We start from the raw sequence: 16,143 nt of genomic DNA, 5'->3' as shown, positions 1-16,143 counted from the left end.
GCACCACGTTGGTTATCGAAGAAAGGCCATGCTTGGTTCGACGAAACCACAGCGTAGGATGCTCACGTGACGGCAGGCTCTCGCAGGGGGGTGGGGGGGTGGGGGTGGGGGGGGGGGAGTTGACGTGTCTACCTAACCTGGACAGAAGTAGTGCGGCACGGCGTGCGCTGCTCTGAGGTGAGAGAAGTGAAATGAAAAGAGGGACTCGTTGTGACATACATGACTGAAGCCAAGTCACCGAGATCAAGGAGCATAGGAGATGTTAGTGCGCTAACACTTATAGTGGCCATTCCTCGCATTTGGGCGTTATGTGTTTTAACTGTCTGTCTAAAGCCGGTTTTGTGGCAGGCTACTCACCTGCCAGCCGTGTAATTCGACAGCCCATTTTATCGTGAGAGGCTGCTCGGGGAGAGCAACCTGGGTCGCAACCCAACCAAAGCAACCCAAGTCCCAATGATGGCAACACCTGCCACAGCACCTATCCACCGGGTGGCTTACTTGCCAAGGTGTAGCCGGTGGTCGCCAGGCGAAAACCTGGGTCGCTAATTAGGCGACACCGCTGCTAAGCGCACCAAGCTAAGTGGAATGAGCAGCAGCGGTTAGGGGGAGAACGTGATGCGAATGATGCTTTCACAGTAGCTAAACGGAAGGAGAAATTGGGTGTGGTAATTAGGTGGAAGCCTTGCACCACCTAGTAGGTCGTAGCTCCAACCGACAATTGACGTCATGCTAGCGCTCATATCCGCATTCGGCCTAGTTGCCTAAATCGACTGCAATTTTAAAAATTTCACTTCTTTTCCAATATTTTTCATTTGTGGTGTTCATCTGTGAGAGATTAAAACAACCACATGCCGCCGGCGTGAATCCGGCGGCATGATATAAAATAAAACAAAATCCCCCATGTTCCTTGGTCTCGGTGACTGCCGGTCTGAGATGGGCTCTGGTGGCTTTTTTGTGGCACTCCGCAGGTGCAGAAATGTCTCGCACGGGGGTGACAAGCGGGTTTTTCTGTAGAAGCGGTGCCCCGTGACTCACCAGACGTCGGCTAAGTGGGTAGATTGTCTTTTCATACGATAAGGCAACCCGGGCGAAGGCAGTGTCACAACACTACCTACTCACCACAAAGCGAACAGCGCACGCGTCACCGCTCGCCTTGCCTTGTCGAATAGCGGCAATGAAATGGTGGTTAATAAACAGCGAGTCCTCGCGTTTAGCGCTGAATATCAACAACTTGCCCGCCAGAAGCGAAGAAACAGACGCTTCTACGAGCCCGAAAGGACGCGCATGCGTACATGAAGTACTCAAGGCCACAAGTGCACCGTTAGAAGCGCGGCGATGCAGTTCTGCCTGTTTCAGGCAGCTCGCGTACCCCGCCTTATTTTGTCGCCGTTTGTATAATGTATTCTGCTTAGATGTCGCAGGTAAACTCTGGTTTATTGTTACCTTCTCGGGCGAATCTAGCGCACTTCATGTATATTGGAATGCTAAAAAAATACCATTTCGAGACATCATTTAAAGACGTCATTTTGAGACTCACTTCGGCATCGCGCGAAAGAGGTGCACAGACCACAATCAGTACGTTCCCACCTTGTGACCCTGTGTCAAGAGTGCATTTAGACGTGAAGAAAGACAGCATGTCCTGTACTCGCCGAGCCGGTTTCGCCGACTGCTTGTAAATCCGGAAAACAAACGTTCTGAATGGAACTCACTCTGCACCCTTAAGCTATTACACGTCCACGAAGTCTGGAGTTCCTCCAAACTTACCTGAGCGCGCCTTCTCGCAACGAAGATGCGTCGCCACCACATGTCTGCGTGCCTGCCTGGGACTTTTTTGAGCTCATCGTAACCCGCCGAACCAGTACGGCAGGGCTACTGCGCAGCCTGTCGCATCTCTGCAGTTGTCGGGGGTGCTTACGTACCCACCACTGACCCTTGTTAAAGTGGCGTAATCAATGAACAACCATCACATCACTTTGCTCTCTTGGCATGTCGTTGCGCGCTCGAGCTACCCCTCCTGCACGGTTTTTCCACCCGGCATGACACAGCCACCGCGCTCCCCTCAGCTCTCACTTCTTCCCTCACGCGATCTGTGCCGCCGTACTTTGCGACGCCACGTCGGCAGTGATCCGCTGCTTGAGTGCGCCTGTTACGGGTTAATATTTATCATCATCACCAGCCTGACTACATTCACGGCAAGGCAAAAGCCGCTCCCACTGAGCTTAAATAATCCCGTTCTTCGAAAGCTGTGGTCGCCTCATTCCAGCCACGCATACTTCCGTATCTCGTCCGCCGAGTATTGCCTACGACGATTCACGTTGCCTGGTGCGTGCGTTTCTGCTCAAAAGACTGACTGCTTGGCACGTCGTCCTCTCAAAGCTGTCGTCCTCTTCACAAACTGTGTAGCAAGGTGCAAAATGATGCGCATACTTACGCTGGCCTCGCACAGTGATATTCCGTGAATGGCCCGGTGTTACGTGACGGCAGATGACGGTAGCCGACTTGCCCAGGGCAAGCCAGAATTTCATCCGCATGAAATTTTGTCCAATCCGGGTTGACGAGATAACTAGGAGAAGTAAGTTTGTGCAAGCATAAGCAACCACTTCAGAACGGAAAGAGCAAAGTCATATCATTAAATATGTTTCCCTTTTTCAGGCAGATAAGCACAGTTGAACGTCGCCTTAACGAGCTTATGGGAAAGAATCTTCAAGTTTTTTCCTTGTGACCGTATCTTGCTCACTGCTGGCAGGGTGCTGATCGCCGCACGTAGTTGATTTCTTGCACTTTAGATATGACCTCACAGTTCGAAATAGTCTCACTGTCACTCTCGGTTATCATGACTTTAATATTCGCGTGTGTTATCGACCACCGTGTACCTCTATGAAAGTTAGTTCAGAGCTACATGGTGTATTAAACGAGCTAAATGTCCGGTTGCCTTGAAGTCCCCTCTTTTTTCATAGTGATTTTAATTTTGCTGCCATTAACTTGAATGACTCTTCTCCGAAATTCGATGGGTAATCCGAGGGCTCTTTTTTCATTAACATTTGCCTGGATTTTCATTTTAAGTATCTTGTCTTCACTCTAGACGATCTACACTTCAGTCTGCTAGCGCCCTTTATCTCGTTCTCTTTACCACACCTCAGCTTGTTTCCTGCATTTATGATATATGACTGGTTTAAGTGATCATTGCCTCATTTATTTCGAACTGCACACTTCTGTTCCTGCTACCAAAACGTCACAAAGTTATCCGTGATTACAAAACAGACTAACTCTATAAACCGTAAACCTCTGGCTTCATTTCATGTTTCTAAACTTGCTGTGCTGCCAAAAATGGGGCTTTGTTATAGGAAAAATTCCATTTTTTAAATAATAAGCTGATCCCTCAGAAACGCATTATAGCAAGCTCTCATGCTCCGTGGGTTTACGCGCGCCTCTGACGCCTGCTGAACAGATAGAAAAGGCTATATCGGCGGCCCAAGGCAACAGAAGCATCCGAAAGCAGGCACGCTTACGTTACCGCCACCACTTAGTACAAAATTTTGTGTCCGAGACAGAGAAATAATTCTATGAGCTCATGCTCCTATCTCTTCTTAGAAATACCTATTCCGAGAAAAAATTGAAATTTGGTCGGCGGGGATAAGCTGATTACAGTATAGATCTCTCCGATGATAGCAACCCCCCCCCCCCCCCCAATAAATACACCAGAGTGACTGTTGCAAAGTGTTGAATGAATTTTTCGCCTTCTGTCTTTCTTCCACTTTGCCGACCTTTTGCCCTGATCCTTGTACTTTTGACGCTCTTTCCATGGATGAGACAATAATTCATTCCACTGGTGTATTATGCTTAAATGAAAAAAGGATATTTCAGCTTGCTCAGGTATCGACGACATAACAACGAAGTTCTCTAAACATGCATCTACCTGCTCGTCACAGACTCTTCGTGAAATGTTTGTGCAGCTATTACGCAGTTCTTGCATTCCAAATGAATGCAAGCTGATTGCAGTGGGAATGTTTGGCCCATTTCAGTACCTAGCGTAACTACAAACTTCTCGAGCACATAATTCAATTTCACCTTGTTGCTTTCCACGAACCTAGCAACTTTTCCAATTCATCAACAAGGATCCAGAATTTTTCTCGTGCGAAACGTACCTCATATCTTCAACTGATTATGTATTTAGCGATAAAAAATGCTAACATAGTTGTGGACTCTTTTCTTAATTTTACTAAGGCGTTTGACACTGTTTGTAATGACTTGCTGCTATTTAAACTCAGTGCTCTCAATATTTACCACCAGGTATTAGGCCGGAACAAATATTTCCATTCTAACGGTAGCCAGTATGTCCCAGTCAATGATTATGATTTCCATAACATCTGGAGTACTTCAAGGTTCTGTGTTAGTAAAACACGTCGTTCGGCTAGTTGCTGCATTGCATTAAGGGGAATAACCCCAGCCAAAAGGATACGCACAGGGAACTGGGAACAAGGCAGGAAAGAGGCTGGGCTGCGAACTGCTTATTTAAGATCCGGGGTCAAATATATACAGGGCACTAAGTCACATGATCATCGCACAATCACCGCACTACTCAACCATTCGTTGTCAAAGAAATAATTTTTTTCATTACCAAGACAGCAATCACCTTCTGTCTTCCATGGTACTCCACAGCTACTTTGCCTAAACTCAGTGAAGAAAATCTTTGCAAAAGCAGGTAATCAACTCAAAAGCAGAGTCGTTACTAAAACAAGAAAAAAGAGAAAACGAACACTTTCCCCGCCTAACAAACCCAACATCAAGCAGAAATGAATTTCACTCTTCGAAAGGAAACGTGAATGTTTCCTATCAAGGCCTTGTGATTATAAGAGAGACTACATGAAGGCACCTTCCTTTCTTCGAAGAGTACCACAGCAGTCATTTCAACATGCGTCGCGTTTCTTTGCGATCAGAAAGGCCTCAAGTTGTTCATGAGCCATCTTATTGCGACTCCTGCTCAGAATCCCGATACCACCAAGTATTGGCTCACATTTTCACTTTTAACAGTGAAGGGGCAGATGAGACCCAATTCCCTTTTATAACGATTTATGGTGCTCCCAAGTTCTACAACACAACACAACGCAACAGAACACAACAAAACATAGCACAACACAACATAACACAACAGATCGCAAAGCAACGCAACCAAACGCAACACAGCACCAACTGCGCAGTGCACAAATGTTTCGCCATGCCTCTTTTCGCACTGGGGTTTATTCTTTCACCCGATACATGCGCCCAGTCCACTCGGTTTTCTTGGCGCTGAGAAACCGACAGGTAACTACGTCATAGCTGACCGCAACATTTTTCAGGCTGCGCCAATCTGTGCGTATAGGGGACCACTTGTGGTCGCCTTTGTCCTGGCTTGGCTCTGGTGCTTCTCCCTTTTTTTGTAGCAGAATCTCTGCTACGGCAGACATGACGGAGCATGGGAATCCCCCCCTTTTGAAGTCTCTCAGGCCGAATACTAAAAATGCCCTCAACCATGTGAGCTTAAGACTTAATCAATGCGTATTCCAGGAAATGAGAGGCGACAGCCCTCTTGACTCTCTTGGAATGCGTGGATACATAGGGCAGAAATTCTTTCTTTACGCTGGGAAAATGTGTTTTTTTTTATTTTTGTTGTTTTACTGTTAATGACTGTTTTTGAAATGATTGCCTCCTTTTCCATTAAAGGGTTTCTCTCTCTTTCTCTCGCTCTGGACAGGGAACGGAAGAAAGAAGGTGAATGCGGTCTTAGTAACAAAAGAATGACTTTTGTTACTTGTTCCACGACGGGTTGCTGAGTAATATGGTGATTGTGCGATGGTCCTATGTCACTGAGGGCCCTGTATATATTCGAGCCCCGATATATTAAACAAACATCTGGCAGTCCAGCCTCTGTCCTGTCTTCTTACCATTTTGCTGTGTGCGTCTGGTTTTGGGTGGTGTTAGTTCCCTCAATTCTGTGGTAGGTCCTCTCTTGTTTCCAATTTGACATTCAATGGTCTATCTAATAATGTTATGTCCCATATAAAGCATTTCGCTGATGATTGCGTGCTATATCGCTAATTATTAATCTCTGCGATGAAGTATGCTTACAGTCTGACTTACAATTTCTTCATGACGCAGCGACTGGCATATAATACTTAACACTACTAAATAAAAATGCGTGAGTATTCGTAGGCCCACTCGCGTTAGCAACTCTCGCTGTTTTCCTAATAACGCGAAGTTATCGGCTGTTTCATCGCACAAATATCTGGTGTTCACATAACACAAAAGCTGTCTTGAAAAATGCTCGTTAACTACGTATCTAACGAGGATGGCCACACACTCGGATTCTTACGCCCCCATTTCATACCTGTAAACAGCTCCGTCAAGCTTCATTTGAATATGAAATCAAGAAGACAGAGACTAGAATATGCGTACTCTATTTGGGATCCTAATCAGTTCAATTTAATCAACACCTTATGTATATGTTTATCGGATTTAATGTCCCAAAATGACTCAGGCTAAGAAGAATGCCGTAGTGAAGGGCTCCTGAAATTTCGACCACCTGGGCTTCTTTAACGTGCACTTATATCGCACAGTACACGTGCCTCTAGCATTTTGCCTCCGTCGAAATTCAACCGCCGTGGCCGGGATCGAAGCCGCGTCCTTCGGGTCAGCAGCCGAGCACCATAACCATTGAGCCACCGTGGCGGTTTAATGCACTTCAGTGCAAGTCTAAAACTGTGCTGCTATCCGCTGTATTGATTCAAGTTCCTCTCGAACAGCAAGCGTGCCTGCATTATTATGAACACTTGGTTTTCAGGTTATTTCTCAGCGTCATAAATATTTTCGCTGATGCCTTTTCCACAGGATTTACTATACTAACCCTATTCTTAAAGATCAATTTCTCGTACAACTTATATATTTACACGCATAGATCCCAACTTCAAGGTAAGGATCCCGCACTGTCGACCAGCATTTGTATAATTCATTTCTTCCTCGAACTGAAAATGACTGCAAACTCTTCCCTGCCTTCATCGCTACAGTGACCGACGCCGAAAAATACAAGAAAACCGCTGCCGATTTTGTATGCATTTATTCTTTGTAATGCCAAATAAATAAATAAATAATAAATAAATAAATAAATAAATAAATAAATAAATAAATAAATAAATAAATAAATAAATAAATAAATAAATCCAAGGGTTCCTGCGATCACTTCGTTATAGCCGTTGCATGGTTACAGCCGTAAGTGACCTTGACCGAAAACGTCGCATTGCATACGAAAAGGCTTACGTCCCACTGTTTAAACCGTGGACAACCTTACTGGGCCACCGATGTGTGTTAATGGAGCCCTCATCACGCAGAATGAGCGCTCCAACGCAGCCGAACATCGGGCCAGACAGAAACCGAATATGTCAGCATCGCCAACGCGCCCCCGTTTCTTTTGTGGGGCGCAGTGGATTCAACGCCTAGGAAATGGGTCTTGGATGAATAATGTCGCAGACGATGGGGAGAGACCTGTCCAGATTATTTAGCCCCCTTTTCTGGGCACTCGAGTCGATCCGGGCTGCTGTGACACGGAGCACGCGGCGGTGATTTTTTTCAACTCTGAAACTATGCAACTATGCAAATTTATTTATTTATTTATTTCATTTCTTTCTCTACAGAGAAAATGGAGAAGGTGCTAAAGGCACATGGCCTGACAGAGGCTCCTGCCCCATATAGTAAAATTCGGCATTCAGTGTACACTGGTCACAAAAATAATGGGTACAATGCTTAAACACATGCACATACATTTGTGGTAGAACCAAGAATCACCATGATATTACAAATGAATATAATAAATGCAAAATTACTATCTACAATGAACTTTATGCATCTGCATACACAATACGGACACACCTGAACATGCGTACAGAATATAATGGACAATAAAAGGTGTTTACATTTTGGCTTGCCAGAAACGATAACAGACAGCGGGTATTATGACAAAGAAACGGGTTAGCTTAGTAAATAAGTTTTCACAGATTTCTTAAATATGGGTTGTTGGAATAGAACCCCGCCCTCTACGGTATTTAGCAAGTAAGGAACTTAAAAGCTGTGGTTCTGTCTTCCACAGTTCGTTCTGGTGAGGGGTATTCTTCTTTGTTTGCGCATGGTGTACTTCGATTTAAGAAGATCTGTTGTGCTGTTGTGCAAATTATTGTTATTATTATGTTGTAATAACTTGTAGTAGTATATTTGGGTGGCAAGAAGCATCACATGTTTAATAAAGAGCTTGTCTGCTCGAAGGTCGACCGCATAGTTTTCCTTGATAGTTCTCAAATATTCTTAAAATCTTTTTTGCAACACCAGTAATTTGTTATAGTTTTGCGCTGTAGTTGTTTCCCACACTAGTCCGCAATACGATAACTTTGAGAAGAAAAGTGCATAATACGATGTTTGTTTTAACCATAAGGAAATAAGTTTACTTATCCTGTATATACAGCCCACAGCTTTTCCTAGTTCTGCAGCTAAGTCATTTACATGCGTGTTCCAGGACATATCATTTTGGAGCTATACCTCCAAGAATTTTTAGGCTGCGACCTCTGTAATCGTGTCTTGCGGTGAAGTATTACAATATTAGCACTAATTGGCTTGTTTATGGGTTTAAAGGATGGCTCCATTCGTTTCTGCGTGGATTACCGTGCCCTTAACAAGATAACCCATAAAGATGTCTACCCGCTGCCTCGCATCGAAGGCACGTTGGACTGCCTCCAAGGTGCTGAGTACTTTTCAAGCCTCAACTTCCGCTCGGGATATTGCCAGATCCCCATGCACGAACGAGACAAGGAGAAGACCGCCTTTGTTACGCCTGACAACTTTACGAATTCAATGTGATGCCTTTCGGACTGTGCAATGCCCCGGCCACATTTGAGCGCATGATCGGCACCGTGGTATGGGGAATGAAATGGAAGACCTGCCTCTGCTATCTGGACAATATTATCATCCTTTCGTTCGACTTCTCCCGGCACTTGCGCTATCTCAACGAACTTCTCACGTGACTTGCGAAAGCCGGTCTTCAATTAAATACGAAAAAGTGCCACTTTGCCGGAAAGCCCATCAAAGTACTTGGCCACGTCATTAGTAAGGCCGGAATCCGACCCTATCCTGCAAAAATTGCCGCTGTTAAGAGTTTTCCTCGCCGTCAACGCTTGAAAGGACTAAGAAGCTTCCTGGGCTTATCGTCCTACTTCCGCCGTTTTATCCGTAATTTCGCATCCATAGCGTCCCCACTCCACAACCTATTTACTTACGAGGCGCTTTACTTGTGGTACACTGAGTGCGAAGAGGCCTTCCAAGTTCTCAAGCAGGAGCTCACTTCAACGCCTGTGCTTCGCCATTTTGACGAGGCCGCGCCAGCCATTCTTCCTACCGACGCCAGTGGACAAGGCCTTGGCGATGTTCTCTTCCAACACAACGAGGCGTCCCAAGAGCAGATTGTTGCACACGCCAGCCGTTCTCTTACTGCCGTTGAGCGTAACTACACTATCACAGAGAAAGAATGTCTCGCCGTTGTTTGGGCTATCCAGAAATTTCGTCCCTACTTGTACGGCCATCATTTCACCATCGTCACCGATCATCACACGCTCTGTTGGCTGTCTACATTGAAGAACTTGACCGGCCGTTTGGGTCGCTGGGTGCTACGTCTTCAGGAGTACACCTTCACTATCACCTACAAATCCGGGAGAGAACACTTCGACGCTGACGCCCTCTCTCGTTGCCCGTTTCCGGATTCCCAGACTCACGCTGCGGCCCCTTCAACAACGTGCCCTTCACATCAGGCGTGCGAGCTCCCTCTGAATTTTGTCCATGTTGTTGTTGCACCACTCGACGTCCACACCGATTTCCCCTCCCATCAGCTGGCTGATCTATACTGCCGCACAATCATCGCTTGTCTCCGGGGTCATTCAGTGGCACCCAACAGTCGGTCGCGCCGGCAGCTTCGCCAGTTCAGATTTCAGCACGGCACACTCTATCGCTACTCCTACCACCCTACAGGTCACCGGTGGGTTCCCGTAGTGCCTCGCTCCCTTCGTCTTCAAGTTTTGGGGGCTTACCACGAAGACGCCTCTGCCGGTCATTTAGGTCACCTGAAGACGTATGACCGTTCAAAAGCCGCTACTTCTGGCCTGGGATCTCTACTAGCGTCGCCAAATACATATCCTCCTGCGTGTCTTGTCAGCGTCGCAAGCGGTCAACATCTGTTCCTGCCGGCCCCCTACAGCCTCTTCCCTGCCAATCCGTGCCTTTGGACACCGCCGCCATCAACCTGTTTGGTCCCTTTCCCCTTACGCCAGCCGGCAACCATTGGGTTGTCACCGCCATTGACCACCTGACGCGGTATGCTGAAACAGCCCCGCTTCATTCCGGTGCCACTTCTGAGATCGCCGACTTTTTCTTGCGTGCGATAGTGTTGCGCCATGGTGCTCCTCGTATCCTGATTAGCGACCGTGGGGAGACATTTTTGTCCCATGTGCTTGAAGAGGTCCTCCGCGCCACCAACACTATCCACAAGACTATCCACATGTTCTAGCTGTCATCCTCAAACCAACGGTCTCATCGAGCGCTTTTACTGCACATTGCCTGACATGATATATATGTACAGTACTCACGGATTGAAATAGGACATTCGGAGCGCGTGGCCGTCGCTTCATGGAGCGCCGCCCGTAGACGCTCATGGAACCAAGGTGGTGCATTATGGTATGGCGTGAGAGGGAGAACATCTACAAAGCAGAATTGTTCCTTCCAGTAGCCAATCAGCCGGCCTGTGGTTTACCACATGCCTGCGTGGCACTGCAAGGCTAGCGCTCCGAATGTCCTATTTCAATCCGTGAGTACTGTACATTCGGCCTGACCATAAGAACTGGGAGAACATTTTGCCCTTCGTCACATTTGCTCACAATTCCGTAGTTCAGCGCACCGCTGAAGCTACAGCCCTTTCTTCTTGGTTTATGGCCGTGTCCCATCCTCCTTGTTTGATACCGCCTTCTTTTCTGCGCCCGCATCTCCGTCTGCGTCTCTGGGCGACGAGTTCCCTTCTCGGATGGCCCATTGTCTCCACCACGCTCGCGTCAACACCGAAGCCGCTCAGCAAGACCGCAAACAGCGCTATGACCTGCAGCACCGTACTGTGTCCTTCAGACCCGGTGATAAGGTCCTCCTATGGACACCCGTACGCACGCCTTGATTGTGCGAAAAGTTTCTCGAGTGCTTCATCGGAACTTATACTGTAGTCCAGCAAACGCCTCCCGTCAACTACGCCGTTGTTACCTCGCACCCCGTCATCGACCGCCGTCGCCGCTCCCACGAGGTGGTTCACGGATCACGTATCAATCTCTACACCCGTCGCCCCTCTTCTATTTAATCCGCGGCCAGGATGGCCGCTTTTGTGCCGGGGACTATTTGTGTGAGCGCTTTGCGCGAACATTCACCTCTATCATCTGTATATCCCCTTCATCATCATCGCTTGCCTGGGCTCCGGGCATCGCGCGCTGAGTTCCCGGCTGTACCTGAATAAAGACGCCTGAGCAATAAGTGGTTCACAATATTTGTTTTTCTGACATTTAATTCTAACTTATTTATATGCAACCAGGACGAAATGTTATTTAGGTAATCATGAACTGATTTCTCTAAGTGAGGTAAAGAACAGGTTTGTCTCATCTGCATACATGACTATTTGGGGTGAAGAGGGTATTGCGGGAACCTCATTTATGTACAGGTTAAATAACAACGGTCCCAAAATTTAACCTTGTGGAACACCATTTAACAGTATTGATCGCGGCGAGGAGTGTTTATTAAACGACGCAAATTGAGAGCGGTTTGTTAGGTAACTCTTTAAGATGTTAAGCGCATTCCCACGCATTCCATACCTATGTAGTTTAGATAAAAGAATGTCATGATTAACACAGCAAATTGCTTTACGCAAATATAGAAATAGGCCTATTGTGCAGAAACGATTTTCAATGTTTATTACTATTTCTTTCTTTATGTTTAGTAGTGTAAGTTCACGCGACTTTTCATTCCGGAAACCATATTATGCATCACTCATTATGCTATATTTATCGATACAGCTTATTAATCTTAAACTTATCATAGTTTCGAACACTTTCGGAAAAAAATGGGAAGCACAGATATGGTCCTGTAGTTTTTACTGAATTATCATTTCCGCCTTTAAGAATAGGACACACTGTAGCGTTTTAAGGTATTCAGGAAATATTCCTGTCTCAAGCATGCAATTAATAATACGTGTAAAACTGGTGAAATAATGTTTGCTGCGTCTTTTATGGGAGCAGCCTTAATGTCATCAAATCCGGAGGCAGGACCATTTTTCAGTTTGTCAATTATTTTGCCCACTTCATAAGGCGAGGTGGGGACAGTAATAAGGAGTTGTGATGCCGAGAGAGAAATTAAAGGTATTGCAGCTTGAACGTCTCGAAGTAGACCACAGAAAGGGCCGAAGAAGAGCCATTAGAGTTCCTCAGGCGGCTGCGAATAAGGCAGTACTCCATGAGTCTCTATCGAAACCTCTTAGCCTTGTCGCTTCTCAGAGACTACTAATGCATCTTGGCCGCCTAGGAGAGACTGTAGCTGGGCGATCCCTTCTCCAGCGGCTCAGCAAGAGAATGAGTCGAAGGCCTACGTGGCACTTAATACTCTTAGTTCTTTAGGCCTTAATGTCTGAAGACTAAGGAAATGGTTGAAACCCCCCTGGTCTTTTCCGACCCTCGACTGTCAGGTCACAATTCCCCATGTAAGCGCAAAGCGCAGCTCTCCTTTGGCAGCAACGCGTTCGCTCGTACTTGAACATTTGGAAACAGAGTATGCCCGCCATTTTCAAATTTTCACGGATGGTTCTGTGGACAAGGTCAACCAAGCTAGCGCAGCGGCTTTTTACATTCCTTCTTTGGACTTTAAGTGGTCTGTACGCTTTACTGCTGTCGTATCCTACACAACGGCCGAAAGTGTTGCTATCAGGGGGTTTTACGGAAGTTAGGGTCTTGTCCGGCTCAACCTGTTGTCATCCTAACTGGTTCAAAATCTGCCCTTCAAAGGTTAGAGCGCGGATTCCCTACTGATGCCTTGTCTGTAAGCTATCTGCGCTTGGTGCAGAATCTGCACAGCAGAGGCTTTACTCTATATTTCCAATGGGTGCCCTCTCACATAGGAGTCAACAGCAATGAGGTAGCAGACAATCTCGCTCATAAAGCTCTGTCAAGGAATCCATCAAAAAAGTACCTTAATATGGAAAAAGTCTCTACAGGAAAACGGTGCTCGATCATTTCAGTACCCTGTGGAGTGCACCCCACAAGCCATGTGTGACCAAGGAACTGAGAAGATCCCAGACGACTCTACTACATCGAATTCGCACGGCCTCTGCTCGCACTCCTGCCTGGATGCATAAGATGGGCATAGCATCGTCTCCGCTATGTCCTTTATGTGGTGTGTGCGGGGATATCGAACATCATATTATGTACTGCCCAGAGTACAACGCGGAAAGGTATGTGATGTTCGCTTCCTTCAAGAAGACAGGAACCCTTCACAGTACAGTTCAGGACATTGTCTACCCGAGTGGAAACCAGACATGAAGAAGGCAGGCTGCACGCCTTCTTTTAACATTTCTACAGGACATGGATCTTGTTTCTAAATTGTGACAGCAGGAACGGACTATGGCCTATTGTGATTGAATGTCTGCGTAGATGGTGTCTTCTGGAGTGGACTACGTTATACTGTGAGTGAATGTGCGCATGGATTGTGGCACTACAATGGAGTATGTTCTATTGTGACTGAATATGCGCATAGATGGTGACTTCTGGAGAGGACTGTGATGTGGACTGTGTGGAGTGATTGTGTGCATAGATGGTGACTGCGGGAGAGGAATGTGTGCTATTATAAGGGACTGTGCGCATAGCGGGGTAGATGCGACAGGTTTTAGGACATTATTAACATAGAAGGGAAGCTACGGTGAAGCAATTGCCGGCAGAATAAGCAAGGCTAATCCCACCTGAAGCATTCAACGCCTCAACTCAACTCAGTATAAACGAGTTGACCATACTTGTAATTGGTGGGGGAGAAGAGAAAGAATGTTGGTAATTACTGCAGACATAGTTGTCACAACTGATGAAATGTTCATTTGCAGCTATCACTGAATCACCAAAATCCAGATGGTCGCTTTATGTAACGGTTCTAAGTCTGTTCGTGCACATTTTTTCCCATGAAGTTTCCTACTTCATCCGAAATCTTTCGGGGATCTTTAAAAATACGTTTATACAGCTTCTGATAGTATTTAAATTTGGCTGATTCAATTTCTGCATTCATTTGATTTCGAATTTTATTGTAGTTGACAAATTTATTTGCATTACGTGTTTTTATTAAGGAATGGTACGTTTTATTCTCTGTCTCCTGGCAACGTCGAGCTCCATGCTTTACCCTTAACTGTTTCTTTTTGCACTGTGAGTGAGCAGAGTAGCCGGTAAAATTACGAGTCAGCTGAATAAATGAAGGAATTAATTAATATGCAAAACGAATGAGGGTATCTGCAGAGGAAAAGAGGCAGTCGTGAACGGAATCACGATGATGCCTTTCCAGGCGAAAATTCGGTTTTGTGTTTTCATGTTGACAGTATACGCTGGCGTATATTGACATCACGCCATCGTATCATACTTCAGTGTTTCTGCCCGGGAGGAAAGGAGAACGCCATAACTACTGTGGGGGCACTCCTACTCCGTCCCCTTCAGTTTGCATCCCCGCGATGCGTCTTCCTAGTTAGTTACTTTTACTAACTAGGGAGGCGCCGGCGTTGCAGCGGTACGAGCGCCACGAACGGCGTGATGGCGCGCGTAGGCGAGTTCTCGCTCTTCGGCTCGGGAACTCGGCGCGCACGGACTGTTCGGCGCGGCACTCCGCTCTTCGTTAGCGGGGCGAGGCCTCGTGGTGGGAACATACTCCCGCCAGCTCGTCCCGTCCGGTCCCCGAGGATCTCCCTCGCCCTAGCGGGTTCGAACGTTCGCTCGTACCCTTGCTGGTGAGTCGGACGATCTCGATTCTTTAGCGTATTTAGTTGCTAGTCAGCGTTATTGTTGTTGTAGAAATAAAAGCCTGTTTGTGTCAGCCAGAATGTCGTTCCTTTGTTTCCTTCAGAGCAGGGCCCGCCGTGGCAGGGGTGTGCTCGGTAGCGCGCGCGATCACGGGGGGAGGTTCGCGCGGTTTTGAAGTGTGTCAGTCGCGGTTCAGCGGGGAAAACGTATTATCCTCCTATTTTAACCCACACACTACCTATCCATTTCTGTTCACCTTCCTCAGTGGTTCTGTGTACAATGTTTTATGCGATAGCATAGATGCCTGACTGAAGAAAAAACCTGGCGTCCGCCGTCGTTCCACATTACGGGATTTCCCTGGCTACACCTGTCATGGTGTGAAATGAAATAATAGAATGAGAACAGAATTGGATTTGTAAAAGAATTGGGAATTAGCTCGAGGCAGCGTTTCTCGGCTGGAATAATCAAATTCTTACCTGTAATTATGTATATAGTATATATACCCCAAGTAAGGACGCACCGTCTTGCCTGGTAAGGCGTATCTGGTGCAAAGATTGTGAGGGCCCAAATTGTCGCACAAGTGCGGGACTGGTTCTATTCCAATCTGCGTTAGATCTAGCAAAGAATTACTAGTCGCAACTTGAGTCAGCCATAATTATGGGGTCTTACCGTTCATCAACACATGAATGGGCTCCTGTGAAATGCAATGCATGCAGTCTCAGTGCAATGCCTGCTATTTAGTAGCGTATAAGGGCACACAACGAGGCTGAATGCTATCGCACTGTCACACATAATTAGCGATTAAATGCCCCCCTGAATGTTTACTTCGCGCGCATGACGCACAGCTCCATCTTGAACTGAGCTTTCTCCCAGCAAAACTACAAGCGAGGCTGTGTAGGGTGATGTGGGTTGGATATCGGCTTGAGTTTGCGTCCTGCGAGTGGCCCAGCATTCGGGGTGCTCCGCACGTGTAGCACGGATAGCGCTTCTCGAACAGCAATAGGCACGTTTCGGTAGCTTTTCGCTCGATGAATTCGTTATTTGGAAAGGAGAGGCGCAGTAACTTCCT

The 16,143-nt window shown here is 46.6% G+C and overlaps 1 protein-coding gene across 8 annotated transcripts in view; it reads right to left on the bottom strand.

Annotated features, from left to right (window-relative positions):
• Positions 1 to 16,143, bottom strand: part of LOC144114392 (protein lev-9-like) — a 130,750-nt gene that overhangs the window by 30,318 nt on the left and 84,289 nt on the right. For 3 of the 8 annotated variants that reach the window (XM_077648106.1, XM_077648108.1, XM_077648109.1), the window contains one exon: positions 2,432 to 2,563. The exons of the other annotated variants lie outside the window; for them this stretch is intronic. In XM_077648106.1, coding sequence (XP_077504232.1) covers positions 2,432 to 2,563 — 132 coding nt within the window. The remainder of the gene's footprint in view (positions 1 to 2,431; positions 2,564 to 16,143) is intronic. 8 annotated transcript variants of the gene reach the window in all.

The sequence above is a fragment of the Amblyomma americanum genome, chromosome 1 (genome assembly GCF_052857255.1).
Source record: "Amblyomma americanum isolate KBUSLIRL-KWMA chromosome 1, ASM5285725v1, whole genome shotgun sequence".
Taxonomy (NCBI): Eukaryota; Metazoa; Arthropoda; class Arachnida; order Ixodida; family Ixodidae; genus Amblyomma; species Amblyomma americanum.
This window is presented reverse-complemented; position numbering and strand designations above follow the sequence as displayed.